At 41.1% G+C, this 22,840-nt stretch overlaps 1 protein-coding gene across 2 annotated transcripts in view; it reads right to left on the bottom strand.

The window, feature by feature from the left end:
* arhgap42a (Rho GTPase activating protein 42a) overlaps positions 1 to 22,840 on the bottom strand; it is a 343,140-nt gene that overhangs the window by 189,148 nt on the left and 131,152 nt on the right. Inside the window, exons 2-3 of one of the 2 annotated variants that reach the window (XM_060826434.1) lie at positions 19,284 to 19,379; positions 3,670 to 3,731 (exon numbers count right to left, since the gene is read on the bottom strand). In XM_060826434.1, the coding sequence (XP_060682417.1) occupies positions 3,670 to 3,731; positions 19,284 to 19,379 (158 nt within the window). Of the gene's footprint in view, positions 1 to 3,669; positions 3,732 to 19,283; positions 19,380 to 22,840 lie in introns of those variants that run through there. The other variant, XM_060826435.1, reaches the window with a different exon arrangement.

The following is a 22,840-nucleotide window of genomic DNA, read 5'->3' as shown; positions in this document are numbered from 1 at the left end:
TTTTAGGGTTTTGCTGTGGGCTGATTTATAGTCCCTCTGTTTAGGATATGGTCTGAGTGAGGCTATGCAATTGCCTTTACTTCAAATGGTATTCCCAAGCTCAGTTTGACTGGCGAGGGTGTCCACTTGTCAGTGCTTTCCAATGATAAAGCCACTTGCAGTACCTAAAATAAAAATTGCTGGAAAAGCTCAGCAGGTAGGGCAGCATCTGCAGCAGACAGAAATCAGTGTTAACGTTTCAGGTCAAGTGACCCTTCCTCAGAATCCTTTCTCAAAGCCAGTCGTAATACCTGTTTGAAGTCCAGTTGGACTTCAGCTGGAAGGTGCTTTTGCATGATGATGTCATTAATCCCACATACCAATGGTCTCTCGGCATCCCATTAAGAATTAAAGCAAAGTCACGTGCCTCTACCAGTCACCTCAAGCTAGCCAAAAATCCCAATATGAATTCCTCTGGTTCTCAAATTACCGAGTAAAACCAATTGTGCCTCAAAATATGAGGAGGCTTGCGATTGTAAGCTTCTTACAATAAATCCTATCAACCTTTGAAAGGTTTTACTATCTGATGCCTCAGACAATATACGAAAAAGTTGTGAGTCCCCAAGCTGTCAGGAGAATAACTCGTTGCTTTTCATCTGCCCCGAAAAAAAATCATATTGTTTCCACATACTGCACCCCAGTCTTTGACAGCAGGATCAACCAAGTCAAGCTTCCCAAATAATTTCAGCATGATGCCAGAAATGTTTACCCCAGTTCAAAAACAACTATTGCTAGTAAATTGCTTCAGACATGTGCTTTTCTCTTATCGCCACTGAAATAACTCCACAGAGGCCAATGTTCAGTCACCAAGTCACCCTTTATTTACACATAAAGAGTCCCTGCCACTGATCCAGCTTCCTCAAAGCCAGCTCTTAAGCGTGAACAGACCCTCTGACCTCCCTGTTTTTTTTCTTTTATTTTAAGGGCAATGCTGTGTGATCAGACATCCCTGTTTATACCTATGAGCCAGGGCTCCCTAATTGGACCAGAATAGTAGCCCCAGTCAAGGAACTCATATTCTACGTGGTCCACCTGGCCGACCTCATTACAATCGCTATTTACTTCACATCAGGTTTTACTGTGGAGAAAGAAATGAAGGCTAGAGAACTCAGGGAAAATAAACATTGATGTTTTGAAAACAGTTCACAACTCAGAAGAGAAAGTGCTGGAGGTCCTAGAAAACATAAAGGTGGATAAATCTCTGGGACCTGATCGAGTGCATCCCAGGGAGTTATAGGAAGTTAAGGAAGAAATTGTTGATTAGAAATATTTGTGTCATCAATAACCACAGATGAGGTGCTGGAGGACTTGGGGGTGACTACTGTTGTGCGTTTGTGTGAGAAAGGCTGTAAGGAGAAGCCTGGGAACTATAGACCTGTAAGTCTTCTTTCAGTGGTAGGTAAGTTGTTGGAGGTGACTTGAAAGATAGGATTTACATGCATTTGGAGAGACGAGGACTGATTAGGGACAGTCAGCATGGCTTTTGCCATTGAAATAGAGTCTCACAAACTTGATTGAGCTTTTTGAGGAAGTAACCACAAAGATTAATGAGGGCAGAGTGATCAAAGTTATTTTCATGGACTTTTCTAAAGCCTTTGACAAGGTTCCGCATGGTAGACTAATTAGTAAAGTTAGATCACATGGGATTCAGGGTGAGCTTGCCAATTGGATATAAAATTAGCTTGATGGTGGGAGACAGAGGGTGGTGGTGGAGAGTTGTTTGTTGGACTGAAGGCCTGTGACCAGTGGGGTTCCACAGGGATTGGTACTGGATCCACTTTTATTTGTCATTTATAGAAATCATTTTCATAAGAAAGTAAGAGGCATGGTTAGTACGTTTGCAGAGTACACCAAAACTGGTGGCATGGTGGACAGTGAATAAGGTTATCTAAGGTTACAGACAATACAAAGATTGGTGGAGTTGCAGATAGGGAGGACGATTGTCAGAGGATAGAGCAAGATATAGATCTGTTGGAGGCATGGGCAGAAAAATGGTAGATGGAGTTTAATCCAGACAAATGTGAGGTAGTGCATTTTGGAGGTCAAGTACAGATGGAAGTTATATAATGAATAGCAGAACCCTCAGGATACTGATATGCAGAGAGATCTGGGTGTGCAGGTCCAGAGATCACTAAAGTTGATAGCACAGGTAGATAAGGTAGCAAAAAAGGCCTACTGCTTGCTTGCCTTCTTTGGCAGGAGCATTGAGTAGAAGGGTAGGCAAGTTATGCTGCAGATTTATAGAACATTAGTTGGGCAAGATTTGGAACACTGAATACTGTTCTGGTCACCACATGACCTGGTGTTGGGATTAGTGGATGTTGGAATGTGCTTGTCAATCGGCTAAAGCTATTTGAAGACCTCTTCTGAGATACGTGGCACAGGTAAAACCATACTTGGCTCTGTCTGTCTGGACTTGGTTAGGATCTCACTCATAAGTGTATCAGTGACACTGAGCTGAAATATTGACTTGGGGCATTAGCATGGTGTCACCTACAGCTGCTCCAGCTAGGAAAGACTGGATTCCCTCCCACAGCCAGTCTTCCAACAAAGGGCATCAGCATTTGCATAACTATTGCTTGACCTGGACCAGATCTGGAACTGAAACAGTCCAGATCAGTTGCTGTTGCCTCAAGCCTGGCAATTGTTTCAAAGTAGCTGAGAGGTGGTTGTTTTCTGTAAACATTACAAAACCTGCACTGAATAGAATGTCTCTGAACCTCTGGGAAACAGCTATCTCAAAGCTAAGTTTATTTCATAGTAAATACAGATAAACCTATCCCATCAAGTCAAGTCATGTTTGGACCTCATAAAATTTGAGTTCTCTAAATGGGGCTGTTAATCTGGTCCAATCAGGGAGCTCTGGCTGACAGATATAAACAGGAGTGTCCCACCCGGCTGTTTTCCTATCTTCCTGGTGGTGGAAATTGAATAAAGATTTGTACACTTTGTGTCTCTCACTGCGTCTCACACCTGCACACACACATCATGGGGAAAATAAGCACTACCGCAGTTAGGCAGTAGTGTGGGGGTTAATAAAAAAAGGAAAAAAAGGAGAAAAAAAATTAATAATAAACAGGAGTGTCAGAGATTCTGTTCACGCTGAGATCGGGCTCTGAGTGTGTTGGATCAACATCAAGGATTCTCCATATGTAAATAAGGGGTGACTTGGTGACAGGATACCAGCCTCGATAGAGTTATTTCAGTCCTGATCTGAGAAACTCTCCTTTACACTTTGTTTATTCTCCGTCCTCAAACATCTTTCTACCCATTTGTCCACCATTTTAATAAATATAAAAATGAACAGAATAATTATGGCACTGAATAATAAACTATCTATCTAAACTATAAATAGCCAAACAATCCATCAATTTTGTGCCAGTACCTTTCTCAACATGAGCTACACAACCTAATCCTATCGATGCTATCGATTTACCTTCTTTTTCAAAGAACACCTAAATTTACAGCAATGTGGGTGTACCTCCAGCAAATGGACTGCTCAAAATGGACAGTTCAAAAGGCAACTAATCGTTCATTTCTCAAGGACAAGGAGGGATGGTCAAAAATGCGGCCCCAGCCAGCGATGCCTCCATCCCATGAATGGATAGAAAAAGAAGAGATTTTTCTTACCAATCGTCTTCGCTCTTCTTCAACAGTATGAAGAAGTTGTGCAAATTCTTTGAAGGACTGAGCTGGGGAAAAAAAAATTACATATTAAGTAAAGTAAGTCACATCTCTCATAACTTTTAATTCACAGTTCAGGACTACAATGAATTGTTTTGAAGATGTGCTTAAAATTAGTCTCAGGGCATTTTATAAATGGCTTAACATTATATTGGCAACAACAGCAGAAATTGCTGCAAAAGCTCAGCAGGTCTGGCAGTATCTGTGGAGAGAAATCGGAATTAACATTTCAGATCCAGTGACCCTTCCTCAGAACAGATGGTAGTTAGGAAAATGTGGGGGTTTTTTTAATGCAGAAGATAAGGTGAGGGGAGGGGATAAAGAGTAAATAATAATAATAATAGGTGGTGATAGAGCCCACTGAGAGAGAAAAACAGCCAGACAGACAAAGGAGTGGATAACGATTTGAATGTGATGTGGCTATGGGAATGCGTTTTAGCAAATACCTGGTCAAACACCAGGTGCAACAGCAAAATTAATGTCAATGGACAAGAAAAAATGTGGAACAGAAATCCCAAGAAAGACTCACCAGACCTGAAATGTTAACTCGGACTTCTGTTTGCAGATGCTGCCAGACCTGCTGAGCTTGGAAATATGATGATGCACTACTTTCTCCAACTGTCGCAGGTGTAGGAACACTAAAGGATTCCAGGATTTAGACTCAATAACAATAGTAATATCTGTCCAAGTCAGGATGGGATGTGCCTTGGAGGGGAGCTAGTATATAGTGATGTGCCTTGTGCACTTGTTCTTTTAGTCAAGAGTGTGCTGCTGGAAAAGCACAGCAGATCAGGCAACATCCGAGGAGCAGGAGAATAAGCCCTTCATCAGAAATGCCTAAACGTCGATTCATCTGCTCCTTGGATGCTGCCTGACTTGCTGTGTTTTTCCAGCACCACACTCTCGACTCTGATCTCCAGCATCTGCTCTGCAGACCTCATTTTCTCTGTTTTGTTTTTAGTCAGTAGAGGTCTTTGTTTGCAAGGTGCCATGAAGGACACTCAACAATTTGCTGCAGTGCATCCTGCACTTGGTGCACACTCCAACCACAATGTGCTGAAGCTGAAGAGTGTGACTATTTAAGGTGACAATTTGCATGGTTTAGATTGGAAGAGATCAAACTATGCTTTATATGTGGAAAAGCTATAATTACATCTCAGAAATGGCTACTAAATCAAACGTATTTGCACTATTAGTCTATCTTATAATAATTTCTTGGTGAATGTAGATAGTACATATTTAATTTTTACAATTTTACATTAGAGACACTTAATCATAATTGCCCCATCATCATAATTAAACTATGTAATCCTGCTTATCACAATATACTTAATTTTAGCCAAATCAATACACTGTTCTAGCTACAAGTAACAATTAAATGAAATTAAATAATTCTACAAATTAAAGCTCTCAATCTCTCTGAAATTCCCTTTTACAAATACCCAGAATGACTTCACTCTTCTTTTCAGAATTATAAATTCAGCCTTACCTGAAACCTCCCTCCCTCTTATTTGCATAAAGTCCTATACATCACAATTCACCAAGATACTGGTCTTAATTCAGTTTTGGTAAGTCTGTTCTCAATGGAACCCACCCGCTGTCTGCTTAATACTGGTACAAGTACCCCATGTAACTCTCGTAACCTTAAGTATGAATCTTTGAACATGCTTGCACTGATGTCAATTTTTGGATGGCTCAGGTAGCTATACAGTTTGGGCTGTGAGCAAGACATTGAAAAGCTAGTCAGACCTAGAGAGAAACCAGCAGATCTGCAGCAGCCATTATCTCTCTCATTTTTCTGCAGAAACCACTTAAAACCTGAAGAAAACCAACTTATTATTTCTTCAGCAGATGATGCAAGTTGTGACTACGAATTGGATCAGCTATAGCCTTTTCATAAGTGAACCCACTGCTCTGTGTCTCCCCAAACCACTGGACATTCCGAAAAGATAAAGGAAGATAAATCTTCAGATCAGCGAGATCTTGTGAACAAAGTCACGACAAAGAGGTTGGTGGCAGATGATCTGAACCTGATCGCCACCATCATCGACTACCTGAAGAGCCGTGACCTTTTCAATGAGTTCCCCAGAGACTGCCTGGCTGATGGTGACACCAAGGTGAGAGGGGATGCTCTGATCCACAGAGAAGGTGGGAGAGGATCCCTATGCACCAGAGAAAGATAAAAAAACAAAAGGAAATGCCTCAGGGTCCAGAGACAGACAGCAGGAGAGGCAGGAAGCATCTGGGCCAATGAACAAGAGAGAGAAAAGAACACAAGCAGGAGGCTTCTGGTTCGTCCAGAGAGGGAGGAGGTGCCTGATCCAAAGAGAGGGCAGGAAGGGATGCCTCTATTCTAAAGAGAGCAAGCAAGGATGTCTCTGGGCCAGACAAACAGAGAAAACAAGAAGGGATGCCTCTAATCTAGGGACAGTGAGAGAGGGTGCCTCTGGCCCAGAGACAAGGACAGCGTAAGTGCAAGGCGGGATACCTCTGGTCTAGACAGAGAGAATGTGAGTGGGAGAAAGGCTGCCTCTGGTCCACAGAGTGTGAGCTATGTGGCATGTTACTCATGCAGAGAGAGGGTGCAAGAGAGGCAGGAGGCCTCTAGCCCAGAGAGCAGGAGGGGATGCCTCTGCTTCAGAGAGAGAGAGTAAGAAAGGCAGAAGGTCCAGAGAGAGAGAAAAAGAGGAGAGCTAGTTCTAGTTCTAGTTAAGAGAGAGAGTGGGCAGAAGAGGGTGCAGCTGTAGAGAGTGAGAGTGCATGGAAGGGGATGCATCTGGGCAAGAGAGAGAAAACGGGGCAGTGGAACTCTTTATTAGAAGGGGACAGAGAGAGAGATGGAGAAGTCCTCTGCCCCAGAGAGAGTGTGTGTGTGTGTGTGTGTGTGTGTGTGTGTGTGTATATATAGTTGGAGCACATGTCCAAAGAAAGATTATCTGCTTGCCCAAACCAACATAAGCTTCTCCATGCTCCATTCCATTCATATGTTGGTATGAGTGGTGCTGACCATTGGCTAAGGTTCTTCATGTGAGCAAAGTTTATTTGGAATGAGCAATGACGGAGTTGAGAGCAATTACTAATGACCAGCAACTTGAGAGAAAATGATCAAGAACTGAAAATCACTTGTGGACCAATGTACTGAGCAGGATGGTACGAAAGTGGAAATTTAAGTATCTATATTCAGTCACATAACTTGTGACAGCAAACTGACAACTGTAATGCTATTTGTTTAAACTTCACAGGTTAAGTATAAATAGTTTTGGACTTCTGTCAATGACTTGGAATGTACTAATCCAGTCAGGAGTTCAGCTGACACTTACAGTGTATTGAGTGAAATGTGGGAGATAGAGGGGTGACCTTTTCGAGGTTTATAAAACATGAGGGGCATAGATAAAGTCAATAAATATCAAAGGTCTTTTTCCCTAGGGTAGAGGAGCTTAAAACCAGAGGGCATATTTTTAAGATTTAAAAGGGGGCTAAGGGGCAACGTTTTCACACAAAGGGTGGTTTGTATGTGGAACAAACTGCCAGAGGAAGTGGTTGATGCAGGTACAGTTATAATATTTTAAGGCATCTGGACGGGTATATGAATAGGAAAGGTTTCGAGGGGTATGGGCCAAATGCAGACAAATGGGACTAGGTTAGTTTGGGGAAACTTGATTGGTATGGACAAGTTGGACCAAATAGTCTGTACCGTGCTGTATGACTCCATATAAACTGTTTTCCTCATTTTATCTCTGCCCAGTTTCTTTCTCCCTGTTTATGTTTGTCTTTCTGTGTATTTGCAAGGGGGAGTTTCAGAGAGTTTGAAAGTTTTAATTTGCAAACTTATTTAATTTCATTTAATTTTTAACTGCAGCTAGAATCTAATGGCCTGTCGTAAAATCTCATTCCAAGCTTTCCATCAACTTAGATCTCAAAATCTTGGTTGTTTGGGGATACTGTGTATTTCTTTTGAAAACTTTAATTTTTGTTATGTCCGGGAACAGCAGAGCTTGTTTTCGTATGTGTTACCCCAGTGAGTTGTTACAAATCTCCCAAATGGTGCAAATGCTTCAGATCTCTTGAATAGCCATTTTATCAACCCTCATCTTAATATATTTACATACAGAAGGGTCACTGAATGTGAAATATTCACTCTGATTTCTCTCAACAGATGTTGTCAAACCTGTTGAGTTTCTCCAGCAATATCTATTTTCGTTTCAGATGTCTAACATCTGTAGTCCTTTTTTTTGTTGGGTGTTTGCAGAGTCTTGGATAGTTAGGAGGGAAGCTACAAAAGGGCAAGTGTTACACCTTCTGTGATTCCATAGGAAGGTGACATAGTGGAGTGAAGTGGTAGTGGGTGAGAGGAGTGGACCAAGGTGATGCACAAGGAATAGTTTCTACAGAATGCTGACAAAATGTGGGAGAGAAGGTGAACATGTGTTTGAAGAAGGTGGCATCCTGCTAGAGGTGCAGAAATGGAGGAAGATAATTATTTGAATGTGGAGGCTTATGGAGTGGAAAGTGAGGACACGGGGAATCCAATCACTGTTCTGGGAGGGAGGGTAAAGACACTGTCAGCTACAGTGGTCATCAATTGAGGAAAAGGAAGGCATTTCAGAAGCTCCCTCTGTCATATTATCAGAACAGATGTGACGTGGAGAATAGAATAGAGTCCGTATAGGAAGGAAGTGTAGTCAAGGTAATTGTGAGAATCAGTAGGTTTGCCAGATCTAAGACTGCCTATCCCCAATAAATGGAAATTTAAAAGTAAAAACATACAAGGGAAGAGTCAGAGATGGACCCAGTAAGGGTGAGGTTAGAAACTGGAAACAAAATTGATTTACGAATTCTGGATGAGAACCAGAAACAGCACTGATGCAGCCATCAAAATAGCAGAAAAAGAGTTGTGGGAGGGGGCCTCGAGTAGGACTGGAAGAGGGAATGATCTACATGTCTCACAAAACAACAGGCACGCCCATGTAGCTACTCATAGCTACACTATTTACTTGATGAAAGTGAGATAAGGTAAAAGAGATATTGTTCATTGTAAGAGCAAACAGCCTGGAAAAAAAAGGGTGGTAATGCATTGGAACTGGTCAAGTCGGCTATCAAGGATGAATTGTAGAGCCTTCAGACTATCCTGATGGGAAGGGGGGTGCAGAGCATTTGAATGCCCATGGTGAAGAGGAGACAGCTGGGACCAAGAAACTGGAAATTGAGGAAATGGTATAATACCAGATTTAATAAGGTAAAGCTATTTTGTCTACCTCCTTTCTAATAAGCATGTTACAATCGCAGTTTCTAATCCTCTGGGATTTTCCAGAATCTAACATTCTTGGAAGATTAGCACCAATGCATCCACCATCTCTGTTACGTCTTTCTTTGAAGTCCTAGGATTCAATCCATCAGATGTAGAAGACATATGAGCCTTTGGCCCCCTTAGTTTCATACATTTTTCTCTAGCCATGATTTGGAGGTGTCAGTGTTGGACTGGGCTGTAGAAAATTAAAAATCACACAACACCACGTTATAGTCCAACAGGTTTATTTGGAAGCATTAGCTTTCAGAACACTGCTCCTTCATCAGATAGTTGTGGAGTATAAGATCATAAGATACAAAATTTATAGCAAAAGTTCAAAGTGTGATGTAACCGAAATTATATATTGAAAAAGACCTGGATTGTTTGTGAAGTCTCTCATCTTTTAGAATGACCATGTTGGCTTCAGTTCTTTCATATCTAAATTCCAGAACTTTCTTAAAGTTACATTCTCAAATGAACTTTAACAAAAGGTGCCATGTTGGCCCAAATATAATGCATTGAAGGTGTGAGGTTAACTATGTGAGACTGGCTGTGCCCCAAAGTTCAGACTAATTCTATTCCTATAAAAGGGATTTACTGAATCTTACATGGATTCATACAGTTTTTGATCAAAATAAAATGTAATTCTGCAAGTACAAACTAACCCCACAAGTGTGTGTGTGTGTGTGTGTGTGTGTGTGTGTGTGTGTGTGTGTGTATAGTGCAATGGGGTCACCTATAATGTGACATGAACCCAAGGTCCCGGTTGAGACCCTCCCTATGGGTACCAAACTTGGCTATCAGCCTCTGCTCGGCCAATTTGTGTTGTTGCCTGTCCCAAAGTCCACCTCAGAGGATGGTCAGCTGAAGGTTGAATGTCCCGGATCTCAGAAGTGTTTTCTGATTGGAAGGGAACACTCCTGTCTGTTAATTGTTGTGCAATGTCCATTCATCCATTGCCATAGCCTCTACTCTATCTCACCAATGTACCATATCTCAGGGTATCCTTGCCTGCAACGTATAAGATAGACAGCATTGGCCAAGTCACATGAGTACCTGCCATGAACATGGTGGGACGTGTCCCCATGTATAATGGTGGTATCCGTGTCAACACACTGACATGTCTTGCAGTGTCTCCCGTGACAGGGTTGTATGGTATTGTCCTGAAAGTCGGCGGTTTGCTGCGAACAATGAACTGTTTGAGATTTGGTGCTTGTTTAAAGGTGAGAAGTGGAGGTGTGGGGAAGATCCTGGCAAAGTGCTCATCCTTATTGATAATGTGTTGCAGGCTATGAAGAACACGGCGTAGTTTTTCGGCTCCCAGGAAGTACTGGACAACCAAAGGTACCGTGTCAGTTGTAGCTCGTGTCTATCTCCTGAGGAGGTCATTACAGTTTCACGCTGTGGCATGTCAGAACTGGGGGTCAATGAGTTCAGTATCGTACCCCGTTCTTATGAGGGTATCCTTCAATACTTTCAAGTGCCCGTCACATTCCTCCTTGTCTGAACAGATCCTGCGTATGCACAGGGCTTGTCCATAGGAGATGAGCGTTTTAATATGTTTCGGTGGAAGCTGAAAAAGTGTAGCGTCATGGGGTTATGTGTGGGTTTGTGGTAGAGTGAGGTGCTGAGGTGCCCATCCTTGATGGAGATGCATGTATCCAAGAATGAGACAGATACTGGAGAGTAGTCCATGGTGAGTTTGATGGTGGGATGAAACTTGTTGGTATCACTGTGTAATTGTTTCAGTGACTCTTTGCCATGGGTCCTGAGGAAGAAAATGCCATCAATGCACCTGCTGTATAGTGTTGGTTGAAAGTCTTGTATAGTGAAGAAGTCTTATTCAAACCTGTGCATGAAAATGTTGGCATATTAGAGTGCAAATTTGGTCCCCATGGCTGTTCTGTTTGTCTGGATGAAGAACGGAATGTCAAAGATGAAAACGTTGTGGTCGAGGATGAAGCTCAAAGATTGGCAGTTGTTGGTACTGAGTACTGAAGCTGTTGCCGTGATGCCATCATTGTGGGGGATGCTGGTGTAGAGTGCTGAAACGTCCACTGTGACCAGGAATGTTCCCGGTTCAAATGGTCCATAGGTGATGAGTCTCTAAGAAATCTGTTGTGTCACGACAGAAGCTGGGGGTCCCCTGTACAAAGTGTTTCAAGATGCCTTTAGCATAGCCAGAGAAGTTCTCACACAAGGTCACATTGCCTGATATGATGGGACATCCTTGTGTGTTGGCTTTATATATCTTCGGAAGGCAGTATCCATGTAGATTCTGTAAATCCCTTTTTTAGAAATGGAATCAGTCTGAACATTGGGATACAGCCTCACACAGGGGACCTCACATCTTCAATGCATTATCTGGGCCGATATAGCACTTTATTGTTAAAATTCACTTTAGAATGTAACTTTAAAAAAGTTCTGGGATTTACATATGAAAGAACTGAAGCCAACATGGTTATTCTAAAAGATGAGAGACTTCACAAACAATCCAGGTCTTTTTCAATGTATAATTTCAGTTACATCTCACTGTGAACATTTGCCATATATTCTGTGTCTAATGATCTTTAACTCTATAACCACCTGATGAAGGAGCAGCACTCTGAAAGCTAGTGTTTCCACATAAACCTGTTGGATTATAACCTGCTGTTCTGTGGCTTTTAACTTTTTCTCGAGCAGTAGTTTGTGTGTATTTCCACTTCCATCAGCACTCCCTCAAACCCCCAGTCCACTCAAGACCTCTGATTATTTATTTTTTCAGAATGCTAATAATGTCCTCTACTGTGAAGACTGACACAAATAATTATTCAATTCTCCATAATTTCATGGTTCTTCACTATTCTTTCCTCAGCCTTGTACTTCAAGATGCCTGTGCTCACTTTAATCTCTCTCTCTCTTTTTATACATTTAAAGAAATCAATCTCAAACAGATTTAATTTGCAGGAAAAATAGCACAATTGTTTTTGTTTATTAGCAGATAGCACAGGATTTGTAGTGCTCAAGGGAATTCTCACAGTAACAAAGAAAAAAGTGAACTGTGAAAATCAACAAAACATTTTCTCATTACAGAAAGCTCCCTCCTAATATTTCACATATCTTACTACAAGCATATATTAACTCTCATGATCAACAACATCTCACTTCTGTTCTTCCTCAACGTCTCGAACAGTTCAAACTCGAAACATTACAGATTTCTTGTACAAGATTGCCAGGGAATAAAGAAGTTTAGTACTGGGATTATACTACTTGTAACACACAACAGATGTCTGCTCTCAAGAGACATAATCTACTCTTGTTGACCTTAGACATGTTTGTAATCCTGGTTTTCAGAAGAAAAAGTAGTTCAGAAAAAACAGACCACCAAACTTTGAGACACAATAATGTTTGGTGCAAGAAGCAATGTATCGAAAACAGATGTTCCTAAACTTAATTAAGAAACCAAAATTTTAGAATGCATAAAGTTGTAAATACACCAAATACCTCTTGTACAGGCAAAGAGTGAGGCTGTTAATATCGCACAAAAATGATCTTTATAATCTGCATAATATCAAAATATTCAATTGGGGAAAGAGCGAGATTCAGTTTATAACATGGGCATAGAAGAGCAGCTTACCAACAGATTTTTTTCAAACTCTTATCACAACAAACTAAATGGAAGTATCTCAGATGCTTGTCCTACGACAAAATTGAAATCCTACTTAGGACTCTGAACACAAACTATCTCAGGAATGGAGATCATTCATCAAAGCCACAAAGTAAATAATGCATTTGTAGGTTTGATATTTTGATGTTTATTATATAGAGATCCAGAAAGAGAACTGCTCTGACAGATTTTTTTTACCTCAGAACATGCTCTCCCTAATTACATTAAATGGAGGAGCAGGGGAGGGTTCAATTAGCTCCTTGGCGGGACAGCTGGTTTACAATGTAAAATGATGCTGACAGTGTGGGTTCATTTTTTCTGCATCCGCTGAGTTTACCATGAAGGACTCTCCTTCTCGACCTCTCCCCTTGCCTAAGGCATGGTGACCCTCATGTTAAACAAACCACAAGCCCTCCCTCTGTCAAATGAGAGATCAGCCCTATGATCTGTTCAGCCTATGGGAACTTTTTATCCTTGTGTTATCAAATGCAATCTCTACCAAAGCTGAGCTTTTGAAAACCTGAGTTCTTATACATTTTTAATGCTACCACCAAAAGGTTGTTTTTCTACTCTTAATTTTAAACAAAGACCAAATGACACCTCAAAATTCATGAAAGAAAATGAACACTGCTTTGCTTAGTGAAGAAATGATGAGAAAATCTCATCTTGCTGGAGGCAGAATTCTTCTAATGTGAAAAAGCACACCATCTACTTTACAAAATTGAGAGTTCTGCTAACTCTGAATTTTGAAATGAGTATCACTACATTCTGAAGGGGAGATCAGAGTTCATTAGGCTGTGGAAAGAACTCTTGCTAGATGGAAGGGACGAGAGGTGCACTCCTTTTTTGGATATTTAACACAACTAGGACAAGAAGAACAGTCTATAGAAATTGGAAGCTATGCACAAAGAGGGACCTGGACGTCCTGAGTAGTTGTCAGGGAGCATTTGTTGCCTTCGCCTCAGACAGAGTAGACAGGAAGGAACTCTCCCCCTTGGTGGAGGGATCAATGATAACAGGAGATTGGCGAAATCTTAAATGAATATTTTGAATCAGTATTTACTGTGGACAAAGACATGGAAGCTAGGGAACATGGGGAAATAAACCGTGATGTCTTGAAAAAAGATTACGTTACCAAAGAGGAAGTGCTTGAGGTCTTAAAATGCATAAAGGCAGCTAAATACCTGGAACTTGATCAAGCGTATCCCAGCACATTGTGAGAAGCTAATGAACAAATTGCGGGCTCCTAGCAGAGATATTTGTATCATCAACAGCCATGATGAGTGTTGGAAGGCTGGAGAGTGGTTTATGTGGTGCCATTGTTTAAGAAAGGCTGCAATAAAAAGCGAGGGAACTACAGACTGGTGAGCCTCACATCAATGTTGGGTAAGTTGTTGAATGGATTCTCTCAGACAAAATCTACATACATTTGGAAAGGCAAGGACTGATTAGAAATAGTCAGCATGGCTTTGTGCATGGGAAATCATGTCTCACAAACTTGATTAAGTTGTTTGAAGAGGTGACAAAGAAGATAGAAGAGCAGTAGATGCCATCCAGATGGACTATAGCAGGGCCTTTGGCAAGGTATCACATGGTAGACTGGTTGGTAACGTTGGATCACATGGGATCCAGAGAGAGCTAACAAATCAGATACAAAATTGGCTTGACATTAGGAGACAGAGGGTAGTAGAAAATGTTTATTTGTTGTTCACTTAGTAAGTTTGCAGACGATACCAAAGTTGGTGATATAGTGGACAGTGGAGAAGGTTACCTAAGAGTACAATGGGATCTTGATCGTCTGGGCCAGTGGGCTAAGGAATGGCAGTTGGAGTTTAATTTGAGTAAATATGAGGTGTTGCATTTTGGTAAGGCAAACCATAGTAGACAATTAATGGTTGGGCCCTGGGGAATGTTGAACAAAGAGCCATGGGGGTGCAGGTTCATTTTTCCTTGAAAGTAACGTCACAAGTAGACAGGGTGGTGAAGAAGGCGATTGGCACTATTGCCTCATCGGTCAGAGCATTAGGTACAGGATTTGGGATGTCATGGCTGTACAAGACATTGGTAGGACCACATTTGAAGTAATAAGTATAATGCTGGTTACATGTCTGGAGGAAGGATATCATTAAACTGGATGGGGTGCAAAAAAGATTTACAAGGATGCTACCGAGACTAGAGAGTTTGAGTAATAAGGAGATGCTGGGTAGGCTAGGACTTTTTTTCCCCTGAAGCATAGGAAGCTTAGGGGCCACCTTTCAGAGCTTTATAAAATCATGACGGGGAGGTGAATAACGTGAATAGCCAAGGTCTTTTGCCTCAGGATAGGGGAGTCCAAAACAAGAGGGCTTAGGGTTAGGGTGATTAGGTTAGATTAGATTCCCTAGAGTATGGAAACAGGCCCTTCAGCCCAACAAGTCCACACTGACCCTCCAAAGATCAACCCACCCAGAACCGTTCCCCTACATTTAACCCTGACCAATGCACCTAACACTATGGGACACTTTAGCATGGTCAATTCACCTGACCTGTACATCTTTGGACTGTTAAAAGCTACTGCTCTTTGTAAAAAGAGAATAAGCTGACTGCAACTGGGCAAGAAGCTGAATGTTTGGCTGCTACAAGTCACTTGAATATATCCCATTGCCAGTTCTATGTATATTACAGATAGACATAGCTAACTTGTGTGAAAAATCTCATTCAGAAGTTAACGACATTCTTTGATGATTTACTATGAGCATTTAATATGACCAGAATACAATCTAAGAACTGCATGTGGGAGTTGAGCTGTCTCCAAAATGCCAATTCTTACATGTGATATAATTTATTTTTTTTAATTACAAATCACCAGGTAGTGGTGGTCCTCTTAACTTGCTTGCAAAGCATGATTATAAAAGCAAGTCGCTCAGAGAAAGAGTAAAAAATGAGGTCTGCAGATGCTGGAGATCACAGCTGCAAATGTGTTGCTGGTCAAAGCACAGCAGGTTAGGCAGCATCTCAGGAATAGAGAATTCGACGTTTCGAGCATGAGCCCTTCATCAGGAATCAAGGGGCTCATGCTCGAAACGTCGAATTCTCTATTCCTGAGATGCTGCCTAACCTGCTGTGCTTTGACCAGCAACACATTTGCAGCTCAGAGAAAGAGACATTCCATCTTGAACCATTTAGCGGAACATAGCTCTTCAAGCAGACAGTGAGGAAGAGAGAACCATCTTGAAACACTGTACTTTAAAGTGACTATCTATTCAGGGTCAGAAGCCAGGAATCCTTTCCCTCTCCCAAGATCTGCTGCCCTACTGGACTAACTGGTACAAGAAAAGACTAACTATCCAACTGCAGAAGCTATCCGAGCTGCCAGGATCAGATTCAATTGTTAATTTATTCCCTCTAGCCCAAGAAAATGAAACAATGAGCCCCAACAGCATACCAAAGGGACTTGATCAGACTTTAGAATCATAGAGATCTACAGCACAGGAGAAGGCCCCTTCAGCTCATTGGGTCTGTGCCACTCAAAAACAAGCACCTAACTCTTCTAATCCTATTTTCCACCATTTGGTCCATAGCCTTGTATGCCTGGCATTGCAAATGTACATTTAAATACTTCTTCACTATGACGAGGGTCTCTGCCTCTACCATCCTGACAGACAGTGAGTTCCAGTTTCCAATCATTGTCCAGCTGAAACGTTTTTCCTCACATCCACTCTAAACCTCCGGCCCCTACGTTAAATCTACATCCCTGATCATTGATTGCTCCATCAAGAGGAAAAGTTTCTTCCTATCTACCTTACCTATACCTCTCAATTTTATGCATCTCAATTATGCCCTCTCTCAATCTCCCCTACCTCAAGGAAAACAATCAACTCTTAATCCTTAAGGAGACCTTCGATAGTAACTTGCAATTAATCTTTAACCTGTTCAGACGGAGCTCAACATGTTGGTCTGCAAGTAGCTTGAATCATGACAAATTAAAAAGGAACTAGCTACACAAACCCCATTAAGTGATAGTTCACTGACCATGTGGTGGATACACTTCATGATGATAACACTCATGGCATAGGATTCAACTGATCATATCAGAGACTGCCAATAAAATTACCCACATCGTGAGATCAAGTTGAATGATTCTGGGAGATCAAAAATGTTCTGAAAATTGCACTAATTTTGTATTAATCCAAGTTCTAAATTCAGCTGTCTTGTCTGTCATACTCCTTGTATCAGAACAAATACATCTCAGACCAGCAGCCTCACTTTGTCCAATAATCTCTCCCTGTCTATCCTTCCTCTTAGTCTTTCTAGCCTTAGTGTCTGAATCTTTGGCCAGCGATCCATCCTGCCTGAATATTGGTGCCCTTCCAGTTGTATTCCTTCTTGTACCGGTCTCACTTTCCCAGAAAACTTCCCAACGATCCATAGATCAGACGTCCTGCCTCCTACACCAGCTCTTTAGCTCCCTATTTAACTACTATCTTCCTATTCTGAACCTCACTAATGCTTGGCACATGTGGTAATCTTGAGATTACAACCCTAGGAATCCTGCTTTTCAACTTCCTACCTAACCCCCTGAAGTCCCTTTGCAGGACCTCAGCTGTCTTTCAGCTTATGTCATTGGTACCAATATGGACCAAGACCTCTGGCTCTTCACTCTCCCCCTTAACAGAATATCTTGTGCCTGCTCAGAGACATCCTTGACCCTGGCAGCGGAGATGCAACACGTTTTCTTGAAGTCTCACTCACAGCCATGGAAATGCCTTTTTGTGCCCCTGACTGTAGAGTTCCCTATCACTACTGCTCACCTAAGCATCAACCTTACCTGCTGTACAACTGTGCCAGCCATGGTGCCACTGATCTGGCTGCTGCTTTCACCTGAGCGGCCATCATCACCATTTCCCACGTATTACAGGAGGAGCATTCGACAGGATCAAGTTCTCTTGCCATTTCGAAGATGCAACTTTACCCATTCATCATTAAACTCAGGTTTCTTAATCTCACTCTCTCTGACTCTTTCCTTAACTGACATTAGGCCATGCTTTTAAAACTTTTTCGTATCAATTAATCTTTGCTAAAATATTGTATAGCTCCACCCAATGAAATGGTGAAATGGTTCATAAAAGGTCTTTTTTATAAAAAGTAATTTTCAGTGATTTTAAATCTAATTATTCAGGTATTGAAAAGGAAATGAAACAGCACTCTGGGAGTTTGTCGGAATATGGTGATCCTAGATGGTTCATACTTGTGTTAAGTGTCTGCAATTCAAAGACCTTCAGCTCAGTTATTGGGTTGAGTTACCAGAATATTTTACTGGAGGCAGCCACAGCATTTAGTTAAGCAGAACTTTCGAATTCTGATCAATGGTGAGGGACGGGATTATTTGCCAAGCAGGTATTGGGATCCAGAAAGCAATGACAGAGGTACCTCAGCACTTGACTTTGATTAACAAATATAAGGTTCAATAACAGTACAAGGTACAATGAAATTAACGATTGGAGAGCATTCAGTGAAGACGCAGTCATAAATACCAATGATCATGATTGCTGCTTGATCCCAGGGTTGAAAACTTCTCCTCATGGCTGGAAGTGGGACAGAGAGGATCCTGTCATTGTTGACCAACAATATATCCAGAACCAAAAATGGCATTGTGCTGACAGAGTTTGAGGAACTAGTGTTCAAGTTAAAAAGCAGCCCCACTTCAACAAAGAATGTTTGACCAGAAAAGTGATGCATGGGGAGAGAGACAATAAGACTTAGTTTCATAGCCAACAAAAACAGAAGTTGATGGAAAAGCTCAGCAGGTCTGGCAGCACCTGTGGAGAGAAATCAGAGTTAATGTTTTGGGTCTGGTGACCCTTCCTCAGAACCCTGTAGATTGGAATTAGGGTCACCAGAGGAAGGGTCACCAGACCTGAAACATTAACATTGATTTCTCTTCAGAGAAATGCTGCTGGACCTGCTGAGCTTTTCCAGCAACTTCTATTTTTGTTTCTGATTTACAGCATCCACAGTTCTTTTAGTTTTTATTTAGTTTCATAGGCCTTAGTCAGCAGTAATTGGGGGCAAAAAGGTTTTTTAACTGGGTAAAGCTCCATTTTAAATAAGGCTGTGGCCAGTGGCTTGGTGAATGTAATAGCAATTGTAATAGAAAGGCCTTTTAGCTTTCAGAGACAATAGCTGAGAGGAATCAGAAACATTCAAAAGCAGCAAAGACAATTTTCAATTCTTTATAGAGTTGCAAAGTATTTTGGGTAAATGTAACTAGAAGAGGTCAAAAAGAGACATTAGTGACCAAAGTGACATAGCAAAAATAAATATTCAAAAAAAGGAGGAGGGATAGCTCACCGAATAAAGATTTGGGATAAAGGCAGTGGAGAGAAAGGATCTTAGTTTATGTCTTGTTTTTCTGCACTTAGTTTAAATGGGGCTAGGAAACAGCAAGAGAGGGACAACACCGGGAGTTATTTTTAGGCCAATGCACAGTAGCAATAGCATGAGCATATATAAACCAGGAATTTAGAGGGACATCTATTCAGAATAACATATGGGGGACTTGGCATATAAAATTAGCACACACTAAAGAGAAGTACAGAAGTACTGTTCCTGAATGAAAGTATTTTTTTAAAAAAGGTCAAGACTTACCAATATTAATTTCATCATCAGTCTCTGCATCACCAATGCACTCAAACTGAAAATCCTGCAATGACTGTGAAAACCTCTGAACTGCTGCAGACAAATCTGTCAAAACAACATATGAATACCAAATTTAACCTAATGTTCTGCAGGTAAAACTCAAACAAGTTGATAAATTTAACAGCAAACAATTCAAAAACAGCCAGTGAATAATGATGCCATAACCATAATCCCCTCAGACATTATTCATTACTCAATTCTATAAGGCCTAAATTTTGTTGGCATATACTGTTTAGAATTCTTCTGCTACATCAGTTAGATTTCTTTCTCCTTCAAGGTCACAAAGTCCAAGTACTGTCAAGTAAACACCAAATCAAATTAGCAATGAATTGCTTCCAATCTGTGGTTGCTCTCAGTTTGCCAATTACAGCTCTAACAGCTCATGAAATAGGATGCATACATTCTGGTCACTGTTATTTCCTGTTGAAAGAGAATTTCTTTTCACAATATGTTTCTATTTGAATGGTGTGTTTCCCTCTGTATACATACATACATTTACTGGCAAAATGCTAAAATGAAAAAAAAAGTGAACAAGTACTTTTTTTGCGGTTTTGGGTGATTTACTTCATTAGCTACAAAGTGGTGGTAAATTGATAAATATACAAGTGAAATACATCCTTATGTCAGTCAGGATTTTCCAATGGTCAGACATTCTCTTCAACATAGCAGTCAAAACTGAATTTTGCACATGAACTCTGTTTTCTCTCCACAGATGCTGCTAGACTGCCTGTGTTTCTTCAATACACCCTGTTTTTAATTAGAGAGAGATTTTTAAGTTGGCTATAGTATACATAATGTGAAAAGGTGGTTTATAGTAACATTTGATTTCAACCAATTCTGTACAACAATAGAACAGCAGTTGCTCACAAAGCTGATTCTACCATTCAATTAGATCATATAAATTCATATCTCAATTCCATTTACTTGCCTTTGAAAAATAAACAGAGTCAAAGAGTGTGGTGCTGGAAAAGCACAGCCGGTCAAGCAGCATCTGAGGAGCAGGAGAATCGACATTCCAAACATAAAGCCCTTCAGCAGGAATGACAGATAAATTGGGAGAGGGGTAGGTTGGGGGAAGGTAGCTGGGAAGGCGATAGGTAGATGAAGGTGGGGGTGAAAGTGTTAAGTAAGAGAGGAGGATGGAGCAGACAGGTGGGAAGGAAGATGGACAGGTAGGACCATTCAAGAGGGCAGTGCTGAGCTGGAAGGTTGGGACTGGGATGTGGTAGGGAAAGGGGAAATGAGGAAACTGATGAAATCCACATTGATCCCAATGGTTGGAGGGTCCCAAGGCAGACGATGAGGTGTTCTCCCTCCAGGCATCAAGTTATTAGGGTTTGTCAATAGAGGAGGCCCAAGACCTGCATGTCCTTGGTGGAGTGAGAGAGGGAGTTAAAGTGTTCAGTCACAGGGTGATGGGGTTGGTTAGTGTGGGGAAAACCTGTGCCCACACCTCCCCCCTCACATCCATCCAAGGCCCCAAATGATCCTTCCATATCCAACAAAGTTTTCCTGTACTTCCACAAATGTCATCTACTGTATCCGTTGCACCTGATGTGGTCTCTTCTACATTGGGGAGACAGGACATCAACTTGCGGATCATTTCAGAGAACATGTCTGAGACACCCACAGTAACCAACCCCACCATCCTGTAGCTGAACATTTTAACTCCCCCTCCCACTCCACCAAGGACATGTAGGTATTGGGCCTTCTCCAGCGCCAAACCCTAACCACCCGATGCCTGGAGGGAAAATGTCTCGTCTTCTGCCTTGGGACCTTCCAACCACACAGAATCAATGTTGAGTTCATCAGTTTCCTCATTTCCTCTCCTCCCACCACATTCCAGTCCCAACCTTCCAACTTGGCACCACCCTCTTGAACTGTCCTACCTGCCCATCTTCCTTCCTACCTATCCGCTCCACTCTCCTCTCCAATCTATCACCTTCACCTGCACCTTCATCAATCTATCGCCTTCCCAGCTACCTTCATCACACACCTCCCATTTATTGCTCAGCTCCCTTGACCCACAAGCCTCATTCCTGATGAAGGACTTATGCCCGATTCTCATGCTCCGCAGATGCCGCCTGCCTGGCTGTGCTTTTCCACCATCACACTCTTAGACTCTGATCTCCAGTATCTGCAGTCCTCACTTTCTCCTAGTTGAAAAATAAACACTCAAATCCTTACCAAGTAAAAATCTGTGTGTATTGCCAAATACTTCGATAAAACAGAGTTGACACCCCTGGAGCAGATATTGGTGGAGATTTCAACACATGATTCTGTATCCAACTTCTCAAAAATGCCAGTGAGAAAAAAGTCTCACATTAGAGATGGGAATTTTAACACCGCTGTTGTTAGAGCTACACCACCCATTCCCTGTAACACTAAGCTTCACTAACTCTCAGTATTCGTTTTTAACTGAATCAACAAAATGTTTAAGAAAAATGCAAATTAGAACCACCTTTTTAAATGATCGTATGAAATTTCTTCTGAATTTTCTATTATAATCCTAAGAGATTAATCTCCGTTCCTGATCAAGGAAATCCTGGGAAGTTGAATACCCTTTTATGAAAGCCTGGAACGTAGCTGTTCCCATTACTGATGACACAAATATCATGCAGTTCATGTTTTCAAGCTACATCATCAATTTCAATGGTGTATTATTCAAAAGGAACATTGTTTTAAAAGAAATACTTGTAAAATATAAATTAGATTACAAAATACCAAACAGATGAGAACCTTGTAAGAGGTCATCCTCAAAAGACACAATCATTCATATTAAAATGATTACTATTAAAGCAATTTCCCACATATTGTTCAGAAATATCTCCATGCAAATGTCTCAATATGCTGTTATTTACATGAAATATCTATTCTGATTATCTGCTGCACTGAAGTTGCTTTCCCATGCAAGTATTTTTAGTTTGCACAGAGAAAAGGGGAGAAAAGAAAAGAACAAAATAGTGAAATCCCTGTGGATCATATGCTTTCAACAGAAGCCAAGTATCCTGAGTATTTTACTTCATTCCCTGGACAATTCCCTACTTCGTATGATTTCAAGCACATACGACACAACTATTAAAATCTAACATGAAAACGTGTAATAAAAGCAAATACTGCAAGAGTTGGAAATCTAACACAAAAACAGGAAGCGCTGAAAATGCTCAAAGTTCGAAAAGGGAAACATAGGTAATGTTTTGAACAGATTACAACTATTCTTATAATATTTAAAAGGCATCTGAATGGGTTTATGTATAGGAAGGGTTTAAAGGGATATGGACCAAATGTCAGCAAATGGGACTGGATTAATTTAGGATGTCTGGTCGGTATGAACAAATTGGACCAAAGGGTCTGTTTCCGTGCTTTACAAGTCTATGACCTTTCTTCAGAAAATCCTTATATTTTCTGTTCAAAAGGAATGTTCACTTTACTTCCCTCTCACCAGAAAAATAAGTGAGGACCTGATAAATTGCCTTTACTCACTCATCAATTGGTGACTGTTATAT

The sequence above is a fragment of the Hemiscyllium ocellatum genome, chromosome 6, assembly GCF_020745735.1.
Source record: "Hemiscyllium ocellatum isolate sHemOce1 chromosome 6, sHemOce1.pat.X.cur, whole genome shotgun sequence".
Lineage (NCBI taxonomy): Eukaryota > Metazoa > Chordata > Chondrichthyes > Orectolobiformes > Hemiscylliidae > Hemiscyllium > Hemiscyllium ocellatum.
Note: the sequence above shows the minus strand (reverse complement) of the source record. Positions and strands in the feature narration are given on the sequence as shown.